Source organism: Pelmatolapia mariae, linkage group LG14, assembly GCF_036321145.2.
Source record: "Pelmatolapia mariae isolate MD_Pm_ZW linkage group LG14, Pm_UMD_F_2, whole genome shotgun sequence".
NCBI lineage: Eukaryota > Metazoa > Chordata > Actinopteri > Cichliformes > Cichlidae > Pelmatolapia > Pelmatolapia mariae.
In genome coordinates this window covers 39,333,551-39,359,536 of record NC_086239.1, presented here as the reverse complement: position 1 = coordinate 39,359,536, position 25,986 = coordinate 39,333,551, and the positions used below count along the sequence as shown (strand labels likewise).

At 43.9% G+C, this 25,986-nt stretch overlaps 1 protein-coding gene across 2 annotated transcripts in view; it reads right to left on the bottom strand.

The window, feature by feature from the left end:
• Positions 1–7,063: 7,063 nt before the first annotated feature.
• Positions 7,064–25,986, bottom strand: part of exoc3l2b (exocyst complex component 3-like 2b) — a 37,718-nt gene continuing 18,795 nt past the window's right edge. For both annotated transcript variants that reach the window (XM_063493493.1, XM_063493494.1), the window contains exons 2-15: positions 24,734–25,225; positions 24,016–24,239; positions 15,773–16,035; positions 15,422–15,688; positions 15,195–15,313; positions 14,803–14,917; positions 14,536–14,646; positions 13,907–14,007; positions 13,232–13,348; positions 11,280–11,415; positions 9,322–9,444; positions 9,092–9,247; positions 8,704–8,825; positions 7,064–8,479 (exon numbers count right to left, since the gene is read on the bottom strand). In XM_063493493.1, the coding sequence (XP_063349563.1) occupies positions 8,191–8,479; positions 8,704–8,825; positions 9,092–9,247; positions 9,322–9,444; positions 11,280–11,415; positions 13,232–13,348; positions 13,907–14,007; positions 14,536–14,646; positions 14,803–14,917; positions 15,195–15,313; positions 15,422–15,688; positions 15,773–16,035; positions 24,016–24,239; positions 24,734–25,188 (2,598 nt within the window). In that variant the 5' untranslated portion in view covers positions 25,189–25,225 and the 3' untranslated portion in view covers positions 7,064–8,190. The remainder of the gene's footprint in view (positions 8,480–8,703; positions 8,826–9,091; positions 9,248–9,321; positions 9,445–11,279; positions 11,416–13,231; positions 13,349–13,906; positions 14,008–14,535; positions 14,647–14,802; positions 14,918–15,194; positions 15,314–15,421; positions 15,689–15,772; positions 16,036–24,015; positions 24,240–24,733; positions 25,226–25,986) is intronic.

Sequence of the window (25,986 nt, the reverse complement as noted above, 5' to 3'; positions counted from 1 at the left end):
AGCGCCGCACATTTTGGTTCGGATGCCCTTCCTGACACGTGTGCCTCCTCTTTCATCTGTCACTCGAATTTGGAAACTGTAAATATTCATATTTCTTTGTAAAAATGGCAGCGACGGACATTCAGGCTACTTACGTCAGCTCGTGAGGTTAGTGAGTCCTTCTCCGTGCAGATGGTAAACAGACTTTCTTTTGGATAAAATAGTCTCGTAATATACTTAACATCCAATCTGCAGCACTCAAAACATAGCTGTGTTTTACAGCAGGTCACTTTCCGAGGTTTGTGCTTGGAATGATGTGTTTTTATTCCGGTGTGTAACAGGGTTGGGTACGCAGCATATTATCCAGTTTTTATATGATATCACATGTGATTTAGTTTCCTTTAATTAATTCAGAGGTGGCTTTATCTGCAGCTCCGTGTGTGTTCTTGGGCTCCACAAGAGTAACTTTGTATGAAAGACAGTTCAAAATAATCCTTTTTTATCTCGCACGTACTGTAAACGAGCTGTTTTAGCTGCTTGAAATGTTATAAATATAAGTGACTGATATTAATATTTAATGTACATAGCTAACAGTCTAAGAGCCTCTAAAACTTTTCATGTTTTCTTTTTTATTGTCTTTTCTGTGGTTGTTACAGTTCAGCATTACTCAGGGATGGAAGTAATCAATTAAGCGAAACAATCTAGTCTTTCTGTAATAATTCTTTTTGAGTCATTTTAGGTGTTTGCCATAAATATAATTAAAAACAAAAAAACGAAAAATTCCTGGGAACTACAGACTGGGAAATGACAGCGAATCGGAATGAGCCACATTTCTATCCCAAGTGTTTGTAAAAGTCAGACTGCAGCTCTGCCTGATTTTGTGCAGCGCTAAGCGAAGCTTCAGCTGCCACAGTAACATGATTATAATACTAATACACACACAAATAGAAAGAAACGCAGTCAGGGGAAAACGGAGCGAATGAAAAGGCTAGCTCCATTTGCTGTTGCTTGCACTCGATCTTAGCGAGTTTGCCAGAGAAATGAACGTAGTCGGGGGTTAAGGTGGAATTCAGCAGGGGGCTGTAGAGCTGTCGGCTCTGTTGTGAGCAGGTTTTGTGTGCAGGCTGTGATCAGCTGTAACTAAGATTGAGGAAGTGATTCCTCTGCTCTTAATCTTCAACATGACATAGAGCAGTTAAAGAAACTCTGCTCCTACAGAGATGGTTATCTCATTCATAGTGCTTGACTCCCTGGTATAACTCTCAAATGCACACCTTAAAGCAGATAACTCTGATTTAGAAGATCATCGTTTAGCCTGGAGAAATAGTTTGCTGCTTTATAAGAAAGCCCTCCATAGAGCTTTAACATCTTACGATTCATCACTGATTGAAGAAAATAAGAACAACTCTAGGTTTGCTGTTATGGTCTACAGGCCTTTTAGGGTCACAGCTTTAAACCTTTACTCAAAAAGCATCTCTAGACCCAGCAGTCTTAGCTAATTATAGGCCAATCTCCAACCTTCCTTTCATATCAAACATCCTTGAAAGAGTAGTTGTCAAACAGCTAACAGATCATCTGCAGAGGAATGGCTTATTTGAAGAGTTTCAGTCAGGTTTCAGAGCTCATCACAGCACAGAAACAGCTTTAGTGAAGGTTACAAATGATCTTCTTATGGCCTCTGACAGTGGACTCATCTCTGTGCTTGTCCTGCTAGACCTCAGTGCAGCGTTCCATACTGTCGACCATAATATCCTATTAGAGCGATTAGAGCACGCTGTAGGTATTACAGGTACTGCACTGCAGTGGTTTGTATCATATCTATCTAATAGACTCCAGTTTGTGCATGTAGATGGAGAGTCCTCTTCACACACTGAGGTTAATTATGGAGTTCCACAGGGTTCAGTGCTAGGACCAATTCTATTTACATTATACATGCTTCCCTTAGGCAGCATCATTAGAAGACACAGCATACATTTACACTGCTATGCTGATGACACCCAGCTCTATCTGTCCATGAAGCCAGGTAACACACACCAATGAGTTAAACTGCAGGAATGTCTTAAAGACATAAAGACCTGGATGGCCGCTAACTTTCTGCTTCTTAATTCAGATCAAACTGAGGTTATTGTACTCGGCCCTGAAAATCTTAGAAATATGGTATCTAACCAGATTCTTACTCTGGATGGCATTACCTTGGCCTCCAGTAACACTGTGAGGAACCTTGGAGTCATTTTTGACCAGGACATGTCCTTCAACGCACATATTAAACAAATATGTAAGACTGCTTTCTTCCATTTGCGCAACATCTCTAAAGTTAGAAATATCCTGTATAATCTGTCATCCCATGTCTATATAAATAAAGCTGAACTGAATTGAATTTGATGGATTTATTTTTTGTTTTTTTGTTTGCTGTAGAAAGATTGCTGAGACTTTTACTGATCACAAAGAATACCTTCACGTATTTGTAGTTTTAAAGCCACAATAATTTAAATGTTTCACTTTCATAGAGCAGACTTTAGAGCATCCTGTTTCACATGGAAGCAAACAGAGCTAGACTAGAACCTGAGGAAATGGATAGATGGTTGGAATCAATTTCAGTAGGTTCTGTGCGTTCATGAGGAATTAGATTACGCGTTAAACGAATAATATGTTGGGAAACAGATTTTTAATAGTCCTAATAATTAGTTTTTAATACTCATTTAACAATTCATCATCACGACTGGTTACCAATCTATATGTTCATAAAAAAGATATAAACCCCACTTCTTTTGATTTTCACATATTGATTTCTAGGGCTGCAGCTATATGATGATGATAATAAACATTGCTCATTAAAAAAACAGAATGAACTGCTAATAGGTTTTACTTTACTAAAGTTTAACTGCATACAACATCTGTCAAAAACCCCCAAACAACTTTTGATTGTATTGATGTGCCATATTAAAATTTGTTATAAAGAAAACATCTTCTTAAATGCAAAAATATATCAAAGGTCAAAGTAAAATAAATAAAGACATATGTAATCTAAACTAAGGCATAAACAAATCTGCTCTGTCTTGTTGGACGGCTATAGGAAGCAAAAAGAGCTCGGACAGTGTTAGAAAGCTTACATGAGGTAGAGCTGGTGTGAGTCTGTTTATGAGTCAGTGACACTGATGTGGTGGTGAATGTGTTGGCTGCACTGAACAAAAGCATCCTGAAGTTTGGCCTGCGCAAAATGTTTGTGCTGCTGAAAACAAGATGTTGGCATAGACGTTAATTAATATTAATAATGATTTCCTGTCCAACCCCTCGGCTCAGTGGCTCAGAGTTTTACTGGTCCATACAGGGCCTGGACTGGACAGGAAATCGGCCCTGGCATTTTTGATCCGGGTGGCTGTGATCACTGTGGTCTATAATCATAATCTATATTTACAGGTTTTAATCAGGTTGGTCCACCAGGAAAGTGCCCGGTGGGCCGGATCAGCAGTCCAGCCCTGCCCACACATTTTTATTTACTTGTGAAAAAGCTGTTATTTGTATAATTTTAATATTAATGCAATTTAATTAATATAATGTTTTATTTTCACTTTAAACCTGAAAAAAAGTTGCAAAGCCTTGAAGTTAATATGGCCTAGTACACCCCCCCTCGACTCACCCCTGTTTGCTGCAGGTACCCTCAGTGTGAAACAGGCTGTGTGGTTTAAACATGTATCAGACTAAGTTAAAAAGAAAACGGTGGTGTAGCTAAAGTTTGTTTTCTTCACGTCAGAGTTTCCTGATCAGTGCTTCGTGTTATCAGTGTTTTTAAAACTGAGGCCTGTATCGACGTCATATGTCAAAGACCTTGAGAATTATTTGAATAACTCGATGAATCGTTGCAGTACTCGTAATCGTTCCTGTTACTTCCAGCATCCCGATGTTACATTCTGCGTTTCTGTTACGTGCGTCATCCGTACCTGAAGTTTGGATCTGCGATGGAATTTTGTTTGAAACGTTACTAAATTTGGAATGAAGACCCAATCTAAGCAAAAACTGGTACCGTCTGTAAAGCCACGTGACCTTGTTTTTGGGATGATTCTCCTCACTGATAGAGTCTTTGAAGTGGTCTCAGATGCTCTGAGCTCCTCTACATGTCATCATCATCATCCTCTTTATGAGCCTTCATCCACCTACTGAACACATGCCCACAGCAGTGTCCACCACAGTAAAAAAACATGTTCAACCCCACTTTGATCTGTGACAGTTTGTCCCTCCTCTATTGTAAATTTGATTGAAACAGGTTTCATGTGTTTATTATAATTATATTATTGCAAAAACAAAATAAATCATCAGGATCTAAGTTACAGAGTTAATGCTGCTGTTGCATCAGGGCTGATGGTACATCCTGTAACAGCTGACTGGCCAGGATGACATTCTCTCCTCATCAGAGACCAATGACAAACAAACAACTTTAGCCCCGCCTCAAGCCTCTTCCACAGCCCGGTCAGGACTGCCTGGAAACCCTTTTCATCGGTCTGCTGAGAGACATTATGACTGAGCTTGTAATCACTGTGATTGGTCAGCTGCGAGGCAGTGACTCCGTGTCATTGGTCAGTCAGTATTTTGTAAATAAGTAGAGGAAGAATAGTGTGAGAAGCTGTGAATATATCTGAGAATAAACCTTGAAACGTGTTTTTGGAGCTCCATGTTTGTTAATCATGTGTTTGAGTTTTCAGCTCGTGGCTCATTTAAACACTAAAGATGTGTCACACTGCCAGACTAAACCAGGACCGGCAGCCCGGACTACGGAGCCGGGTCAGCATACCCGAGATCTCTTTTCCTTATCGTCTTTGTTTGAGCTTTAGCTTCATTGAAGCTAAGAGGTTAGACGAAGGTGATTATCAGCTCAATACGTGCGCCAATCAGAAACCAGGACAGACGACTGGCAGCAGAGTGGCTGATTTTCCAACAAACGCAAAAATGTAATGTAAGAAAAATATGAACAAGTTCTCCACACAACACAAACTGAAAGCTACATAGTGTGTGAATGTGATAGATGGAGATCAGCGCCATCATTCAAACAGCAAACACTAAATATATATATATTAAATTGTTTTATTACTCATTCTGGAAGACAAAGCATTGGTAATAAAGTTTCTCCTGCAACATGTTTCTTAGTGTTTCAAAGACAAAGACGTTAAGCTGTCTTTACAAAGTAGACTACTCGTCTTTTCCCCTGCACACTGAGCTCTGAGGGATCTCTGCGATGCACTTATTTCTTCTCGATCATGCTCTGCTGCACAACTTACCATAATGATGTACCTGAATAAGAAGTAAAGCACCTTTGTAGCCCCCAAAACACAGGCTTAAGCCTCTGTAAGCCTTGAATGGTGCTCCGTGGCACAGGCCTGGGAAAGGCTTGTGTTGTTTTTATGTTGCACATTCGTCCCGTGATGCTGGTTTTTAATCAGTGGTTAGCATTTCTTTGTGTTACTGATAAATGCCTTGATGAGAATTAAACCAAAAATGACTGTCATGGATTTATATTTACTTCGTTTTTGGTCAAATCTACAGTGGAGATTTTCTAACTTGGGTTCGGTTTCTTTGTTTTGGTCGTTGGTCTGGCTCAGTATTTTCTTCGTGATGATTTGTAAATATGTTTGAATGTCACTGTTTTATATTTTTACTGTAAACCTCATCAGAGTATTTATTTCGCTTGAAATTAATGTTGGTGCTATTTGATGCTAAAATCATATAGATTTTTATTTCATTTTGGTAAACGCTGACACCCTGAAGCTCCGCCCACATTCGCCACCAAAGTTAAATGCCAAAGATCACGTGACTCATTTCAGCCACAGCTGACCTCCTTCACTAAACTGTTAAAGGATGACGTTTTCTTGTCACATTTTCTTTTTAGGTGAATCGTTATTTCAGAGATAAAACTCACTCTAATGTTTGAGTCATTTAAATCAACATTTGGACCAAAGCCAAGATTTAACTACAGTTCCCATGAGTCTTTGAGAGGATGAAGAGGTGGGGCAGTCACTGTGTCTTGATTATGTTCTTATGGTATTAAAATCTGTCGCTGGTATTTTTATTCTCTGTAGACCGAAACGCCTCACTAACACTTGTGACATATTTTACTCTATGTGGATGGACAACTCTTCAATAAACTGCATCAAACTTTCACTCCGTCTTTATTTTACTGTCAGACATCAGAAAGGAGGCTGGTATTCAAAATACTCTCAGGTTTTTCTACGAGAGCTTTGTGGACTTTATAAAACATCATCGTACTCTGCCTGAATCTCATCGATCACTGTTTCTCTAGAGAACTAGAGTTATTATAGTAACCAAACGTGCTCGGTCTCACATATTGTTTTTTACTGTAACTTATACACGTTCTGTAACTTTGACGGTTATGTGCTGTGTATGGTTCAATGACAGCAATAACATCATTATTCCATAGTGAATCGGTCAGCAGAAATAAAGCGGTCCCAGGCAGTCTGGATTCAAAGTAAATCCAAACTAAGCAGTACGAGCAGCTGAATCATCACCAATGTTTTTCATAGGCCTGCAGAGAGTCCAGTGAAAACTTTTCCAACAGATGAGAGCAGATTCGCTCTGAGCACATGTGACAGATGTGAAAGGGTCTGGAGAAGCCATGGAGAACAGTACCTGGTTTGGTGGTGGGTCAGTGAAGGTTGTGGGATGCACAAACCTCTCCAGGCTAGGAAACAGCACTCTGACTGACCCATGGACCCATTGTCAGACCCTACACTGGTACAGTCATCGACCCAGCCCGGCCTCATCTGTATTATTGTAGGCTCTTTACCTTAAGGCACCTTGAGGCAAATGTTGTTGGGATTAATCCAGAACAGAACCTCTGGGTTCTGTCGTGTTTGTTATGGGCTGTGATTTGCACATAAGTCCAGTAACAGACTGCCATTCAGATTCAGATCAGGGGAGGTGGTGTGAACAATGATGTCCTCAGATGGAGCCCTCAGATGCTCCATCTGAGGGCTTCATCTGGTCCCAAGGTGCTCCAGATGGAGTGGCTCCCTCAAAAGATGCCCCATCTCTCTTTCTTTGAAATGAAACAGCAGTGAATGATCTGATCGGTTTTATTGTTATTTAAACTGATCTCTGTACAGAAAGATTCATTACATACATCCACATTTACAAGAGCAGAAGAGAAAAGCGGTTCTAATCTAACCGCTTCTAATCAGCTGAGAAATGGGAATGCAATAAAAGAGGAGATGAACAGTTATGGAATAATGGACTTCCTGCTGTAAGACCAAAACGCTGCAATGGAAGGAAGTGCAGAGTACAACAATTAATATATGAAAGGTTTAGCCCCTAAGAGTGAGCCCTCTGATTTCCCCACATCTTAACATGAATCAAATAAAGAATAAGACACAATATAAACGTCATCACACCACAAAGCTTTGACTCGAATCACTGCTTTAAATACAGTCAGCGCGACAGAGACTCAGATCATCGTCTAGTACCTGTGATTCAAACTCTCTTTCGTCATGTGCAACAAAACTAAGATGCTCATGTCGAGAATTTTCTCCATGTTCTGGGGTTCAGACCCAGACTCATATTTCTAACAAGGTCCCAGCCCATCCACATTCAGTCTGAGCTGCTGCTTCCAGTCTGTGCAGAAAGTAACGGGACACCTCAGCAGTCCTGATGGTCCGAGCTGAACCTTCCTGTCCGCACATACCCGGCTTCCTCACCTCTCTGTGTTCCTGCAGGAAACCGCCAATCAAAGAAATAATTTCCTGTCCTAACTCAGTCACTGGGTGATTTAGCACTGATTCTTCTGCTTATCCAACAGTCATCAAATGCAGACATCCAATCCACCGCCTTGTTTTCAGTCCAGTTTCTCCTCAGCTCGCCATCATCCCTCCTCATCCAGCAGCGATTTCTGTCCAGGTTTCCTCTCAGCAGGATCCCTCAAAGGTAAAAAGTAAATAAGTCAAAGCGATTTAAAAGCTGATCTCACAGTAGAGTCCATAATCTTCCTCCTTTTGCTTCTTAAACACAACAAGAGAATAGAAACTTTGATTTCTGATGGTCTAAATCCGTCACAGTGGCACAGCTGTGAGGCCACGCGGTAGAAATGCTGTGACACGTTCGTATTTTAAATCCTGTCAGTGTCTGCGTCTACATCCTCACACTGAGATTTGGAAAATGTTATGACTAAACTGTGTTAATAAAGTCATAAAAGCCACTGAAGCAGGATCTTCAGAGAGCATCGTCAGGGTTTTCCTGGACGGGCGTTCGGGTTTTGCGTCTGCGCGGTCGCAGCGTGGTGAAGCAGGAAGAGGCGGTGAGGGCGATGCGGCTCAAGCCGACGTTCAGGCAGTGGACCTCAGAGGTGACCGGCACCTCGGCGAAGAGGGCACGGTCCCGGGAGAGCGTCGCCGGGCCGCTGTCGCTGGTCTCGATGTCTTTGACGATGTTGAGGATCTCCTGACGCTCTGCCTGCCGAGTCATCCCTCTGATGTTCAAAATGGCTGACACGTGCTTCTTCCTGGAGGAGAGAGAAGGAGGAGTGAAGAGGAGGCTTCCACGTGGGCTTTTTAAAAGTGAGTCTAGCATCCAGCCAGAGTCCTTAGTATTTATAACAATTAACAGTTTCAATTTTATGAGCACCAAGGATCTGTAACCTGTCAGTAAGAATAAGAAGAACAGAGTAGGTAGAATAAGACCAAGAAGCAGAAGAAGATTTCCAGCATTTGGCCAAGGCGATGTTACCTGATGTCTGGAAACTCTCGGACCAGAACTCCGACCTCCATCTGGATGGAGGGGAGGTCCTCCAGCTGGATGATCTCAGAGATGTGACACAGAGCGCTGTCCAGCCAACCGGAGGAAGACTCCTAACAGACGGACAGAGGTGTAAAAAACGTTTGTGAAGAGTCAAAGAAGAGGAAGACCCCGTGCATTTGTTAGGTTTGGGTTCATTTTACTTTTTCTGCTTTTAGCTGACGACGTGACTGAAACATCGATCTATTCTTCAAAAACTAAAACTAAAATCCACTAAAAACTCAAATCGGAGCCCCTCGAGATTCTGCACATTTCTCCTACGCTGCACCTTTTATCTGTTTAGTTTTTTAGCCGGTGACCTCTGACCTCCAGAACTCACCAGGTCTTTGAAGAGGACTTTGATCTGGTTGCCTTCATCTCTAAGCCGACCAGCCATCCTCTTCCTCATCTTCATGGAGGTGCAGATGATTCTGCCTCTCATGACTGAGCGGAGGTACTCCGTCACCACCCGACGGTGGATCTCCGACACCAGCAGCTGGGAGAGAGGTGGAGAACATGAGCAGCAGCTCCAGCATCAACCGTCCACTTACTTGGTTTGGATGTGTGTACCTGATACGGAGGACTGTCCATCTGGCTGTATTTCTTGAACGCCTCTTTGATGAGAGCCTCGATCTGCTCATACGGCTCCGCGTTGGTCAGCCACTTCCTCTTCACCAGGCGCTCGAAAAAAGGCTGAACGAAGACACAAAGTGGGGAGAAGTGCAGATGAGAGGAGCCCTGCAGCGTTTTCAGGTCAGCTAAGTTTCCTAGCAGATGTTTTCTCTCTTGCTGCACAAGTTAGCATTAATACCAAATGCGTTTACACAGGGACACATCTTTGTACAGCACAGAGCGGATAAAAAAGATGAAAAAAGTAGTTATCATTAACCAGCAGAGGGATTCATAGTCCACCTATCCATGTGTAAATTTACAAGAAAGGAACTTTAATAATCTGAGACTATAAAACTATTATTAACCTAAAAAAAGAACCTTGTAATTTGTTGCAAGAATAATCCAAAATATGTGAAGTTTAAAAAAACAAACTGAATTAAAAAGCTTCATCAAAACTGCCTCAGTGCAATACAGAGATGGCAGACGGTAAACTCAGCGTGCTTCTGTCCCATAGGGGGCGCTCTCAAGATTTTTCCATTCTGTGAGCGTTAGGAACTTCACAGCACTATGAACCACTTTATGGCATCCGCCATTTTGGTTTGGGGCATGAAGTGAGCAGCAGCCTCCTGATAGCGTTCCCTCCAACCACCACAACCAGCTGCTTCTTCTCCACACGTGGAAGTAGAGCAGGGCGATATGAGCAAAAATATTTATCACAATATACATTTGAAAATTTGCGATAACGATATAACTGACGATATAATTGACACTAGACAAAATACTTTACAACTCCACAACTTTATTAGTGCAAAAAAACCCATCACTGTATTTTCACTTAAACAAGCAGCTGTTTTTTTATGTGCATTAAAGTTATATAAAAATGTAACAGTGCAAATGCAAATTCCTCGCTGACAGTTTAACCAAAAGGCATTTCCAGTGGAAACTGGCCGACATATCCTCAGCATAACCATGTATAATATCCACAAAACTTAAAAAGAGGTTCTACACACACAATACAGTAATATTATGTTGAAGCACAGTACGTATCACTCCGCGAGGCTCCTGCCTATGATAGCCGTAATGCTCCGACAATCCATCAAGCGGTGCGGCTTCGTAGCTTAGCAAAGTCGTACTGAAACATTTGACAGATTTTCGAGCGCCGTGTACCACATAAAACCGTTTCGAGGTCATAAAGACAACCAGAGTTCATACATAAGGCACACGGGATTATAAGGGGCACTGTCGATTTTCAGAAAAATCAAAGGATTGATTCTAAGTGTGCTGTATTTTCCAAAAAACACGGTAATAACGACGGCCCGCTAGCATGCTCTACCAAAAATAGTGCTTTGCTGTGTATCTGACGAACAAAAGTCAAACCAGTTCCACACCACTGAAGTTGGACCATTTTTACAAACCAATTCTGGTTCATCCGTTTCATTCAACGATCCGCTTTCGCTCTTCTCATTCTCCGCCATGTGCGTTTGAAGACAAAGGCACTGCGCATGCGCGTTTTACCCATATTCTATCGCCATATTTCATTTTCTTATCGTTGCCCAACATTATACCAGTATTACCGTGAACGGTATGATATGGCCCAGCCCTACGTGAAACCTTCCGCTGGGGTTTAACTCCTAACATCTAACCATCCTGGCTCGATGGCGCTGGTTTCCAGTCAGCAGAACGCTAACGCTTTATAGGCAAAATATGACACAAGTGTTTTATTACAGCTCTGACTCTTAATTGAAGCTGGATTTTAAAAACTCAAATAAAATGTGAGGTTTTTGTCTGGACGAAGGTGCAAATTATTATTTATGTGGCTGCATTTGGTCTATTCATCAAGGACCATCTTAGAGTGGCCCAGTTTCTGTGTTCTGTGTGTGTGTGTGTGTGTGTGTGTGCGTGTGTGTGCGTGTTACCCTGATGTGCAGGTAGAGCCGGTCAGACAGCACTTTGACTCCCTGCTGGACGATGTGATCCAGAGACTTGTTGGCTCGACGCAGAGAGTCCTCGCTAACTGACGGATCACACTGAGCGCAGCGCTGCACGAAACCTCTGCATGCACACGCAGAGACATATAAATTAATTCAGTTTAATTAAATTCAAATGTATTCATTTTGCACCAAATCACAACAACACTCATCTCAGGGTGCTTTCTTTTGTAAGGTCAAGAAACAATAATACACAAAACTCCAACAATCATATGACCCCCTATGAACAAGTGCTTTGGCAACAGTGAGAAGGAAAAACTCCCTTTTAAAAGGAAGAAACCTCTGGCAGAGCCAGGCTCAGGGAGGGGGGGGGGGGTCACTGGAACATAAAACCTGCACATAGCGAATCAGCAGGCCTTTCATTGTTTGGCTCTGTAGTGTGCGACCCAGCCCGTTGGTCCAGTCATCATCTTCTTGTGTTTGTATTTCACCCTCATTAACTCGGTCTCTCACTTGCTGATTGGCTGCTAAAGTTTCGCCACACAAATAAAAGCCCAGAGATGGTGGAGCATGGTGGGGCAGACCCCAACAAGCTCACCGTCTTTATCTTTCACAGCTTTGTAAGTGTAGGTCGAGTCTGGAGTTACCAGCAGTCCTGTTTGTGCTATTTTCCTTTGTGAGCAACTCTATTTTCATTATTAAAAGCTGGTTGAACTGCCTCAGCATTGGGACACTGTGTTAGGTTCCTTTGAGCTAGAAATTTAGGCTCCAAATGTTGGTTTAGCGTCCTTGAAAGGGAGATAAAGGCTGAGGTCACCTATAGTCAAATGTGAAAACCCTCTGAGGTTAATCTGTGTCTGGGTGGAACCGACAGCTTCGTTCATTTCCACGGGACATTGCAATAATTGCTGGAACAGAGCCATCATTATTGTTATGGGTCAAAGGATCAGCTGTTAAAAAGCTCTGTGGATCCACGAACCCATCTGGGAACAATAAAGGAACTGAAGGCGCCGATTCTGAAGAGCCGACAGAGGGTTAGATCTGTAAAATATCCTTATTTCAAGTTTGGTGTAACAAAAAAGGCAAACTGATCATTCTCAACAATGATAACATCCAGCACGTGCTTCGTATTTCATTTCTATATCATTCTCAGGTAACTGAGCGCTTGGTCCAGCATTACTTTACAACATTTCAGAGGGAACTATTGCACCTTTAACTGCACTGTGTTTATCAGGTTATTTTAACTTTAGTGTATCTGGATGCAAGAACACAGATAAAGGACAGAAACGTGTCCTCTTACATTTTAAAACAGCTTAAAGGTACTTTCAGTAATAACTGTAACTGTCACCACCAGGGGGCAGTGTTTCATCAGTGCGTGTGGTGCTGTTATTTAAACTATTTTGCTTTAACCTTTTAATTAGAAATGTGCTCTTAATGACTTAGCTCATTAAATAAAGCTTACACTGATCCACTTCGCCCTCTGGTGGTACAAACTGATATTACATGAATGTGCCGCCATAGTTCAAACTCAGCTGATAAAAATGAATGCCTAATCCTAACCCTCAGCTTAAACGTAACCATAACCATAACTGTAACCCTGACACTAAAACCACAGTTTGAAAAATACCTTCAAACTTGTGGGGACGGGCACTTCCCCATAGTGACTATTGGTCCCCACAAAGATATGTAAACATGTACATACACATGCATGCGCGCGCGCACACACACACACACACACACACACACACACACACACACAGTGATGATGTTATAGTTAATATTTAGAGAGTTAAACTATATTTAAACACAGGAATTAATTCACCTTTAAAGAAACATATGAAAACAAGTTGAAAAACCCTTTTGAGAACTGCAGTACTCGACAGAGTCGGTGACAGTTTGTCTCACAGTTCATTCGCATATTGAAGAGCGTGTGTTTGTACCTGAATGGAGGGCAGCAGTTGACCAGGGCGATGGTTCTTGACACGTATCCATCCTGGTGGTCTCCGAACATCCCAGCCTGCATCCCTTCATGGAACATCTCAACTTTCCGCTGGAAGCTAAAACAAATAAGCCAGAATCATGATCTGGTCTTTCAAAGCTAAAAAAGCTAAACCAAAGCATCTTACAGCTCAAGGACGTTTATATTACATCACATTCATCAGTCAGATCACACAGATATTCAAAGAGTCCTTTCCTGCTGTATTAAAAGAACCATGGCACTCACACCCAGCTCATGAACTGTTCTGCTGTAGCTGATGTCTTAATAATCAGCAAAAACAATTGAACCAAGCATGAGAAACATTTGTAAATTATTAACTACATATGGATTACAATGGGACTGAATCATTTTGAACTCGTGTTTGATTTTACTGCCAACCCTCTAAATTAAAAAAATGTACATTAGAATTTGATTAGAAAATCAATCTTAGAGCGTTATGTTTTATTATAAACGGTCTCTGAGTGTTTGTGACACACATCTGCTTTGCTAACTGTTATTTCATCAGGTTTTATTATTGTTTGTTTTTTTAATGTCAGCTATTATTTCTGTTATTTATTTGTTTTTTATGAAGCTAATGACTAGCTTAAAAAAAACATTTATTTTGAAAAGAACGTACCTGTACAGGAAGTCAGCGAGGCCGTTGATGCTGCACTGCGCCACTCTGGAGCCTAGACTTCTGTTGATGGAGGCCGAACGCTCCAGATCGACCTGCAGCCTCTAAAACACCGATAAACATACAGACGGTACGATTGTCACACACCTCAAACCTTTAAAAATAACTTTATTTGTCAGAAACAGCTTTCGTCGTTTACTCGACAAACATACTCGGGTGAACGGCAGACAGAAATGATTTGATTTGGAGACTGATGTGCACCTTTAAGCTACACCTGCTTCAGCCACTAGAGGGCAGCAGCTGCTTTCAGTGCAAATAAACTTTGAATGAAAGAGTGTCTGTGTGTGTGTGTGTGTGTGTGTGTGTGTGTGTGTGTGTGTGTGTGTGTGACAGAGAGAGAGATGAGGAAATGTTTGATGTTGACTTTGGCTGCAGTTGAAGGACAAACCCAGAAAACAATCAGCGTACGAAATGCAGCGGAATCGACCTTTATGTAACACTTCACTCTGATTATATCCTGTATTTAAACAGACAGGAAACGCTTTTCACGGCGGTGCACAGACTCATTCACGGAGTGTGTGCAGTAGCCATAGTGATGAAGGTGTGTGCGGGGGCAGCAGGTTGGGGGTTACCTCTATGACCGTCTTGGCCAGAGTGATCTGGTACTCCTCGATCTGCAGCGTCTCCATCCATCTCTTCTCCTCGTCGTCCAGGACCTGACTCAGCTCTGTGGTCACTTTAGCCTGCGTGGGGAAGAACCGGGCAACAAATCACTGACAAAGCACTGACATCATGCTACTTTTTTAAAAGTGTGTACAAAACAGAGGTCCCTGCTCGGTCAGCCTGGTTATACGGGCCACTGTTAGTAAGGTAGGTGAGAATATGTGTATCTCTCTCACCCGGACCGAGTTAAGACAGTCGAGCTCCAGTCTGTCCACGGTCTCTGACGGCAGCAGAGGACTGAGCTGAGAGTGGTTGAATGGACTTGTGATGCATACAGTCCCCAGAACATCCCTGAAACAAACACACACACAGACACACACACATGAGCAACCTAAGCAGCAAGCCTGAGTCCACACAGACTCATGTGTATCTAAACCTGATGCTCCATCACATCTGCAGCTTTTATGTCACTGTCTTTTGGTTTATTTGTTCTTGCAGGGTCATTAATGATACTTTGAACAATAAATTTCAAGCAAACTTGAGGGACAAAACCAATCGAGGGTCACTCTGGTTTCAGGTTCGTCTGTTTGTCCTGTGTAAACGCTTCAAACCTGAAACATGTGCGTACCTGTTGTACATGTTGTGCAGCCAGTCCAGCAGGGAGTAGATGTCTGTGATCTGCAGCTGGTTGTCAGTGATGGTCTTCAGTCGCCGTGCAACCGCCTGGTGGTAGCTCTGTACGTACACCTGAGAGGTCAAAAGGTCAGACGTTAGAGCGCTTGGACTGTTTACAGGCTGCAAACATCGATTCCATTAAGTCAGCATTTGTGTATTTGTGTCCAGGTGTTGACTCACCTGGAAGGGCTGGTACTCTTCAGGATAGATGGACACCGCGTTCCTCTTGGCGGCCCCCAGGTCTTCCACCACCCGGGTTCGGAGCTGGTCCAGGTACTTGTTCAGTTCTCCGGCTGTGAACTCGGTGGTCTGAGGCAGAGAGTCGTCAGCCGCCTCCTCCACCGCCTCCTTCCACCTCTGCTTCAGGCGACGAGGCCTCGGGCCTCCTGGGGCCGCTCCCTCGCTGACTTCCCAGTCTTTGTCAACTTGCTCCTCCTGCTGCAGCACCTGTTAGAGCGAGAGCACTTTGATGTAAGTCGAATATTCTTGTGTTCTTCATCAGTTGCCATGGCGGCAGAAGAGTTCCCTCACCTGGACCACCAGACCCAGATTGGGCCCGGCTGTCGGAGACTTCAGGGACTCCCTGACCACGGCCCACAGCTCCTTCTGCAGCTCCTCGTACAGCAGCTCCACATCCTTCGCCTTCCTCCGCCCGCCATCTTTGGCGCTCGGGCTCGCCGCGTCCTCGGGCTGCATCGCAGCAGCTCGCTCGTTGCACTCCTGCTCCAGCTCCAGGATGTGGGTGTCGGCCAGGAGCAGGTCCCGCTTCTTCACCAGCTGCAGGATCTCCAGGACTGGAGGAGACAAAGGAACGTTAAGACGTCATCCATCCAAATGTCTTTGGGAGGATGTTTGGCATTTCTCCGTGAAGAAAACAGCATCCTCTACCTAATCACATGAGCCAAGGTTTCACACCTTGGCTCATGTGATTAGGTAGAGGATCATCAGGGGGTCCTTTGTCCCTCTTGGGGGGGATACTCCCACTGGGTTTAAATCTGGGACTCTCCACTATTTGACTCTTAGAACTGAAGAAGATTCTCAGAGAGAGGTGAAACGTCTTCAAGCAACTTAAAGAAGTCCAGACGCTTTTCTTTCCAAGCTCCTTAGACTACGATGACCTGGATGACTGAGAACCTTCACAGACAGCTGTAACCCTTGTGGTGTCCTCAGACCAAAAATGGTCCTTAGGTGAATGGCAAACAAGCATATGGGAATCCCGAGGACATTAAACCGTCACCACAACAATGATTTAGTTCTGATGCATAGAAGAAGAAGACGACCCCCTCCGACGGTCATATTGGGGTAAGACCAAAGTTGCCTAAAAATCCTAAACTTTCATTCATCAAAGCTGGACCCTAACTCTGTGCAACAAAGAACAAATACTCCAAACGTTAATACACTTTATACGATTGACTGACGTGAAAGGGAAATTAGGTGAGGAGAGCAGAAGGGTTCGAGGTTCAGGCTGCGAACATGTTTGTTTCTCACTCTTTTATTGGCTGTAAAAATGTCTGCAGGAGTTTACAAAATGCTCTGAGGTCAGCGTCTGCTGGAGTGATGTCATTGAGGGAGGCTTCCCCTTCGACAGAGCTGCATCACACTTATCCGCTCTGACAGGCGGAAAACGAGCGTGGAACAGCTGTTTGTCTGTGTCCATCTTTGATTGTCACTGATATAGTGTTTGTTCCAATATTCATAAATATTGCACATTTATTCTGTGATATAGACACAGTGCATTACAGTGGTCCTTTGTGAGCTCGCTGGTCTGTGAGAGCTGCCAAAGAACGACTCGAAGCCTTCGGGATGACTTCAACCAAGACGTGAAGCTGCTGCTGCTGCTGGTCTGCGTTCACTGCTCGGCCCTGTCTCGCGGTTAATAATCATTTCTCAGCATAAACTCTTAAGACACATTAGGTCAGAAACTACAAGTGTTTATCTCTGCTCTGATTGGTCACAGCCGGAAGGTGGAGCAAAAAATGTCCATCACAGAGGATACTGCATTACTGCATGTGTGATTACAGGGGAAATATGACTCAGTTATTCATCACACACACACACACACAGCAGGACAGGAAACTCGGTCTTCTCCTACATCAGTTGTTTCATCACAGCAGACGGCTTCTCCAGGGCCACTCTTTCAAAATAAAAGCCTTCTGTGTTTGTTTGTGTGTGGAGAAAGCGAGGAGGATGTGAGGCCCTTGAGATGTGCTCAGTGCCGGCAGAGGAAGAGAGGATGACACACACACACACACACACACACACACACACACACACACACACACACACACACAGTGAAAGCCCAGAGGAAGATCATCTCTATAAGCAGAACAATGTGAGCGGAACATCCCCACTTTGAACTTTTGTCTTTCGTTGTTTTTGGGTCGACGGTGGAATAAAGTTTGTAAAAACTGCAGCAGTGATGAGGTCAAAGGTCACAGGGAGGGGGGGGGGGTTGCTTGTCAAATGTGTGTCTTTAACTTCAGGGAGACTGAAACATGAACTCTCTGAATACTTTTTGCACATTTAAGTTATAGATGAGGAAATAGTGGATTTCCTGCCTGACACACATACTGTGATCTGTGCACTGAGGAAACCACAGCACAGTATCCTTCACTGTAAACGTGCTCAACTGCTGTGCGAAGGACCTTTTGTTTCTAGATGTTACAGATCTAGTTTAAACGTTTTAAAACACCCCACTCCCCAAGAGGAAAAGTCACAGCAACAAACAATAGTGCAGAAATGGATCCACGTGCCCGCATTTCCCCATAAAATGTCCTGTCTGTACTGAAACGTACAGTATGAGAATAAAAATGTCCTCATGATACAGAAACATCCCCAAAAAATGTCCCAACAATCAACTACAGTCTCTGCCCATATGGAAAAGAAATAGAAAAAACTTATAAAAGACTTGCATCAGATGTGACCTACTTCATATAGTGAATCATAGAAGGCTTATATGATTTACTCATGAAAGTGGCCACTTTCTCATTACTTTCATATATTGTTTTAGTAAGTATCCAAAACATACAAGTTTCATTTATATGATTTTTCAAGGGATCTTATATCTGTTTTCACTCTTGTATGCTTTTCATACAAGTTTCAGACAGATACAAACTTTATAAGATTTATCTTTTCTATATGGGAGAGTACAAAACTTAGTGGGTCCTCATGTGGATGGATAATTAAGAATACACACACACACCTACACACACACACACACACATCGTGCCCCCTCCTCTCAAACACAGCTCTCATTGTTCACTTTCAGACTTTAGAGGAAATCTTTTCCAGCTGGATGCACGAAGCCCCACCCCCCTCCACCTTCTTCCTCGCACCACCATGACCACCTCCATCACCGCCCCGCTCGTGGTCCTAACCCTTTAACCCACGTCACAGTGCATTTCACATCAGATGCTGGGGATGAATGGATCACAGAGTCAAAGCTTCTTTACCACGTTTGGTTCAGACACGACAGACTTCAACCAATCAAACATCTTCATTTCTCCCCACCTGTGTGATGTAATAAGGTGAGACAGGCAGAAAATGGAAAAACTGAAATATGATGAGTTTTTTGTTGTTTTTTTAAGGAAAGGCACAACTACTGGACACAACCATTCAATACCTGACAGCGATAAAAACGATGCTGCCATTAGTTAAAGTTATCGAACGCTGTCCTCCTATTGGTCCTCCCACTACTCTTTATACCAGCCTTACTGCCCCACGGTCATTCGGGCCCTGAACGCCCCACAGCTGCTGGGGCTCCAGCCGTGAGCCCTGAATGTTAATTGTGTGAACGCTGTTGCCGATGTGTCCACATTAGTGATGCTGAACGCCAGACGGGGCACATATTTTAAGATGAAACATCTGCGTCTTTAGTTTCACTTTACACAGATGTGAAAACACGTCCAGCTCGCGGCTGCAGTTTGGCTGCTGGACGATGAAACCCGGTGAACCCCGCGGAGGCAAAACTGAAGCCGCTGAAGCTGCTTTTATATGCGCCTGTGTCGTTTGGTATTTAATTAAGTTTACTCCAGTGCTTTTCATGTGTAGTGCTGCACGTCTGTCTGCATGAACAGTAGCAGTACTGTGTCTGTATATGTGGAGCGTAATCTGAGCTGCGTTTTCACATTTTTCTCCTGCGCTCTGGTTCAGTCGGAGATCTGCTCCGGCTTCAAGCCCACGGTCACTGAAGACATGACTCAGCAGCTTCACAGTCAATCCGAAGAGAGTCGTGTTTCTCTTCTCAGACGCAGAGCTGAGCAGCCACATTCAGATCAGACCGCCTACTTCCTGCAGACGCAGGCCAAACTTTTCATGACAGCTCAGGAAACAATTATTGTTTATTCAGTCAAGCTTTATTTGAATTCAAAAAGGTTGCTGCTAATAAATAAAACTATGATTTCAGCAACAGTGTCCTGAAGTCACAAAAGCTCAGTTCACTCTCTGTCTGAAATAAGCAGGTTTAGCTTCTCCCTCTTGGACATGACTGTCTTCTGATTTGCTGCCCCTCACACACAGGAGGTTTGAACAGCAGGTGGGTGGGGCCTTTGCATCTGAGATGGCCATGTTAGAAACATCCTCCCTCTGTGAGCTCACACAGATCCAAGAGTTGAAGGAATTGAGGGAAACTAAGTGCTTATAGCAGCCTGTGCTTTGGGCTGACATACACACGCCTCAGTACTTGAAACTTTATTCATGTTTGATATGAATATCCACCAGTGGAGATATATCCCAGGAAACAAGGAAAAGCTGAAGAGATCCAATTTGGATAAGTAAAGAAACAAAAATGGAAAAAGGAGAGAAGAAAATGGAATTTTGATCCATCGTCAGCCTCCATGCAGATTTCCTGTGAAGTTTCTCAAGGTTTCCTGTTAAGTGTGTGTTTGCTGGCAGAGCAGTGAAGCCACTGGTGTCAGATAAGCCGCCCACTGTGGCCACTGACAGGAAATCTTCCAGCAGCTGATAGTTGGTCAGCAGGATGGTGCAGCTCTGACAGGCCTAAATGTGAGCCGCTGAGAAACCTCTAACTGTCCTGCACCAACCATGAACGCATCATTATAAAAAGCGGGGTCGTGACTTGGTTTGAGAAAATATCACGACCGCGACTTTTACGCGTCTCGTGTCCTAATTTTAGATTTACTCCTTTACTTTTACGTTAGTCTTTTATTTTCTAGACTCATCAGTGATAAAAAGAGCCCAGCAGCGACTGCACTTCCTGAGGCGACTGAAGAAGGTGCTCCTCCCCGACCCAACCTTAACGCCTTCCCATTCTTTTCTAAGTGCATCTTATTCCTGTGTAGTTGTACTTTGATCCAGGAGGATTTCGTCCTACTCTATACTCGGGTGCACATTGTTGGGTTGACAATAAAACTCGACTTAAATTTAAATATACATAAACTGCAAGAATCCCCATCTGACAGCACCAAAGAGAACAGCAGTCAATGACGTCCATGCGACGCTGCCGAATATCAAAGAAAAAACTCAAACTAATGAAACGTCCACCAATCAGAACCTCCGTATTTTAAAAAAAAACATGCTGCGTTTTAATCTCATGTTCAAACGTGAAAGCTCGCCTCGTGAGCGTGAGCGGAGACACGGGAGCTATTTAGTGTTTGTGGATCCAAACAGCTTCACACGTCCTTCCTTCACCTCTGAATGACACACACCTGAGCATCGAGTGTTTGGGGCTTTTAAGACTCATTAAAGTGGACTTCCTGTTTCATATTTCACCTTCTTCTTGAGGCCTGCAGCAACACGCCGACAAACGGCCGGCGGAGACGCCGTGCGGCGGTAACATGAGCGTGGATTAATGAAACACACACAGCACGCAGTTTGTCAAGGGTAAATTCCATGAAGCGGGTCTTTCATCACTCTCCGTCACTTCCAAGAAGTCCTTCAAACTAAAAGGCTGTAATGAAGGCGCGTCACTCCCCTTTGTGAAAGGCCTCGAGGGTTTTACTGACCCCTCCTCCTTCTGCCAACTACTCGAACCGACCTTCGCTCCAATCACCGTTACTACGGTGACCGGACTGTCGGGAAGAAACAAAGTGTGGTAAAATGTATGTACAGTAAAGTGGACTGTAGCACTGTGTAGCTCTGTGTTCACTGAAGTCTGAACCGATTCAAACTCGTTCAGCTTGAACTTTAAACTCCAGAGTTTCAGTTTCAGAAGGCGAACACGCTTCGACTTTCTCGATCTCTGGAAGAACCAAACACAGAAAAGTGTTTACTGCACGGTCCTCGTCCACATGACCAGAAACATGCTGTAACCGTGCTGGAATGACAGTGTTTGAAACAGCTGGGCTATTTTACGCTTCAGACGACCTGCGCAGAGAAGAAGAAGAAAACGGTTACGAAATCACGGCGCCTGTGACCTCCGTGTTTATGTCTGATAACTGATGTTTGTCAGGTTCACGTGACTGCAGCACAGCAGGCCGAACGTTTTATTTTACTGGGACAAAAGTTTTATTCTGGGACCTAAAAATGTTCAACTTGATCATTTCTTAATTTATATGAAACGTGACGATCTGTGAGCCTTTGTTCTTATCTAACGAAGGCAGTGAGCGTTATATAATCACAGAGGGCCGAAGATCAGAGGCGTACTGTAGCTCGGTGCCCTGTTCTGATGCATACCTGCTGTGCAGAGCAGCTGATGCACATCTGCCAGCTTTGCATGCTTAGATAAAAAGCCAGCACGCATGAAGACAACAAACCAAGAGGACCAGCGCTGAGACCCCAGCACGGCTCAGACTGCACCTGAACTCAGCACAGGAAATCATTAAGCAGCAGGTCAGCAGCGCTCTACTGTGTGCTTTCACTGGATCACACCTCAGAGAAATGCGGCACTTTCTGCTGCGCTGCATTCAAATTCTTTAGACTCGACAACCCAGCACAGGCTGTGTGAAACTGTTTTGTTTTAGTGCCTTTGCTCTTCATCAGAAAGCAAACTCGTTTTGCTACTTCAGGTGTTTTGCCGTGACGTTTTCAAATCAGTGCAACTGCACTTTTCTGATCAGGAGCAGAGCCTTCAGGTTTAAGAAAGTGCTCCCACAGATCCAGACTGAGACTCTCGAGCTGCTCTGTGGCTCCTTTTTACTTGTGCAGGTGTTCAATTTGTTCCAGGTGTTTGTGCTCGTCCTGATTTGTTCGACTGTTGCTCTGCAGGTGTTTTATTGCTCGATGTTGATCGGCAGGTGTTTGCTGTCTGTTCAGACAGAAGCAAAGGTAAAGTCCTTCTTTCTCTCAGGCCAGCCTGACCCGGTGCAGCTCTGTCTGTGTTCTGTTTCACTGCCAAACAGGATTATTGGAGTCAGGACCGTTTGTGCTTTCAGAGACACACACGCTCAGCGGCAACCTGATCCGCTGATACGGTGGTTTAGCAGCATCTGAAAACAAGCCCGCACCTGAGCATCCAGAGCTTTCTGCTCACCTCGCAGTCAAACAGCTCACCTCAATCTGAGAAGCGACTGCAGGTTCTGCTTCTGTAGATGACCCAGTAAATTCATCCTCAGGTACCAAACAAACAGCACGAGCTGCCGATCAGCAGCACTCATCCTGAAAACAGCCCCGAGTTTGAGACCTTCAACACAGACATGTCTTCCCCCTCTCGCAGCAGATGGCCCCGCCCCTCCCTGAGCCTGGTTCTGCCGGAGGTTTCTTCCTGTTAAAAGGGAGTTTTTCCTTCCCACTGTCGCCAAAGTGCTTGCTCATAGGGGGTCATGTGATTGTTGGGTTTTTCTCTGTATCTATTATTGTAGGGTCGACCTTACAATATAAAGCACTGTTTTTGTTATTTGGTGCTGTATAAATAAAACTGGACTGAAATTTCAGCCACACAATCCCAGAATTCCACAGTCCAACACGTTTCATATCATTATTCCTTCTGCCAAAAACATTCACTGATTTCTAAACTTCACGAACGAGAAAATAACTGACAGAATAACTGCTGATGAAAACAAACACAGTACAGCAGAGAAGCCGTTTGACCATACAAACAAGGGTGTGGAGGAACTGAGAACACACACACACACACACACACACACTCTCTTGAATCATTCATTACAAAATGGCAGCGTAAACAGGGTGTGATAAACAATAGACGCCCTTACAAAGTTTCCATGACCGGCCCAGTACTTATGACATTACACACACACACACACACACACACACACATTCCAGTGTTACAGCATCTCAGCGTCACCCAGTTGGCCATGATATCACCTTCCTCACTGACCCTCTCCATCCATTGATTTTCAGCGTCCGTGTTTAAAATAGCCACAGGCTGCCGACATGCGCCCATCAGCTCGGGCTGTGAACATCAACGGGACGATAACCCTGCTAATGAAAACGTCTGGAGACAGAATATCTGTGTTTCGTGTGCAGCTTGGAGTAAGTTAAAGGATCCACTGTGGCTGATGGTTTCACTGGAATCTGAAACCCCAGAAACAGCTGAGAACAAAAACAGTTGTTCTTGGATGGGTGGACATGCCAACGCATCTGTAGTTTCCTTCCACCGGTACAATGTCCTGTCATAGTGGTGACACTGGAAAGTGTTTAGTCTAACAATAGAAGCTTTTAGCTGTGGAATCGACAGGAAGTGACATCTGAACCATGTCAAACCGTGTGACAAAAGTAATCTGATTATCTTTGGTCGATCTCATGTTGTCAGGACTTAAGCGTGGTATTTCTGATACCGTAAACTTAAACCAAATATAATTTTTTATATTTGAAAAAACTAGTTAGTGTCTCTGCCGTGCTCAGCCAGGACTTCTTACCTGACAGTGGCTCTCTGGGTTTAACCTCCTCCACCGGCACCGACTGGTCCTCGGGACCCTGGGACGACTGGTCAGTCATGGACTCCTTCTTCGTCTTCCCCAGGCCCACCATCCTCATGAAGGACACGCGGCGGCTGGTCGAATCGGCCTCGCTTTCCGAACAGTTCACCTCGCCGTTGGCAAACGTTTCCTTACGGGAGGGGTCACGATATTTTCCTGCAAACCTATTATGAAGACAAAAAGAGAAAGGTCAGAGATCGACTGTCACGAGTCCAGCAACTACCCCCCACGGACCAAACTCCGGCCACAGTTCCTATCCCACAGAGGTCTCTACCCATCCAATACCCACTGACATTTTTACTTTACTAATCTCAGAATTTTTGTTTGTATCTTGAACTTGGAACTTAAGAACTCGCCAAAACAAAAAGCTTATTGTTCCACCTCGTCCACATCAACACTTTGTATTCCTCAAGGCCTCTAATCCCCCTTCCCCTTGACCCACGTTACACTGACAGATTTTTAATTCCTCTACCTTAACAGATCCCTGTCATCTCCTATCTAAACATTCACAAATGCCCTTCCAAGTTCTTACCTTCTATATTGAATGTCAGTGTGAATTCTCTCTCCCGTCTATTTGATTATTTAATGGTTCATTTCGCCCTTACAAACTCAGCCCACTCACAATCATTCATCGCCATTACTCTAATCCCACGTTTACCTGAGCAGACTTCCTTCAGAACTCCTCCTTCCTCTCTTTTTCTTCTGGGAAGGTGAGGGCGACCCTTGCAGCGACCCTTGTGGTGAGAGCGTGGCGCTCTTTCCTGACATCCTCAGGTTCTTCCCCAGCTTCCCGAGGCTCTTCAGTGGGGACATGAACTTGAAGGAACCCTTCACCGAACCTCCTCCGCTTCCTTTTTTCCCTTCGTTGGCCTCGTTCTCATCCTCCTCATCCTCAAATGGGTTGCGGTCCCTCGGCACATCACCGTCCAGCAGCGAGCTGCCGGGTGACCAGTGGTTGCCATGGCCCCCGTTACCATGGATACTGTCGTCATCATTGTCAAAGGGGTTATGATGGCGGGGTGTGATGTTGAGGCTCATCCTGCGGATGAATAGGGCGTTGTCTAGAGTCGGACCGCCTTTTAGGCGCACTGGGAGGTTTTTGAGGATGGGCATGATGGAGCTGGGGGAGGGGGGAGAGGGAGGGAGAGACCTGGTAAAAGAAGGAAGGGGAGAGGCGTCAAAGCTTTATAATGTTACTGTGCACTTTGGCTGTTGGATTAAAACGTTATTGTGCAAAATCAAACCAGATCCATCTACAAACATCGTCACAATTTTCATCATGTACAGGTCAGAAGTTAGAGGCCCAAACAGGAACCAGTTTGGCTCCAGAGCCCCTGCTGGTGTGTGAAGACCAGAGTCTGCTGTTTGTGTCTCACGTTCCTCATCAGAAAAACCATCACACAAATCCTGTTCTCACAATTACTGACGTATAAGCTAATAGAAATGGATCATTGCTGCTGATGTTCTGTAATTAAGAAAAACATCGTAACGCATTTTGATTGATATCAGCGCAACAACAAAAACACATTTCCGCCCCGTCACGAAGAAACTGGGATTTAAATTAGGAACACTGAACTCTGGAAAAATCCAGATTCACTGGAAATAAAGAAGGACGCAAGTTTTTTAATCACGATTAAACCTGAGTTTATTCATCTTATATTATTTATTATATTAGTTATTTATCTTTACAATATGATAAGGATGATTACTCTACTAATAAATTACTAATAAAAGTTTGAGGCTGAAAATGAAAACGTTCAGAAGATTTTATTTCGTTTCATTAAATCAAGTTTTGAACGTTTCATCGGGACGTCGCCCACGGGACACACCTGAAGGACACACCTGCTTTTTTGTAACTTTGCAGGAAATGTTTTTAGTGTTTGAGCTGATAAGACTCCACCCTGACGTAGG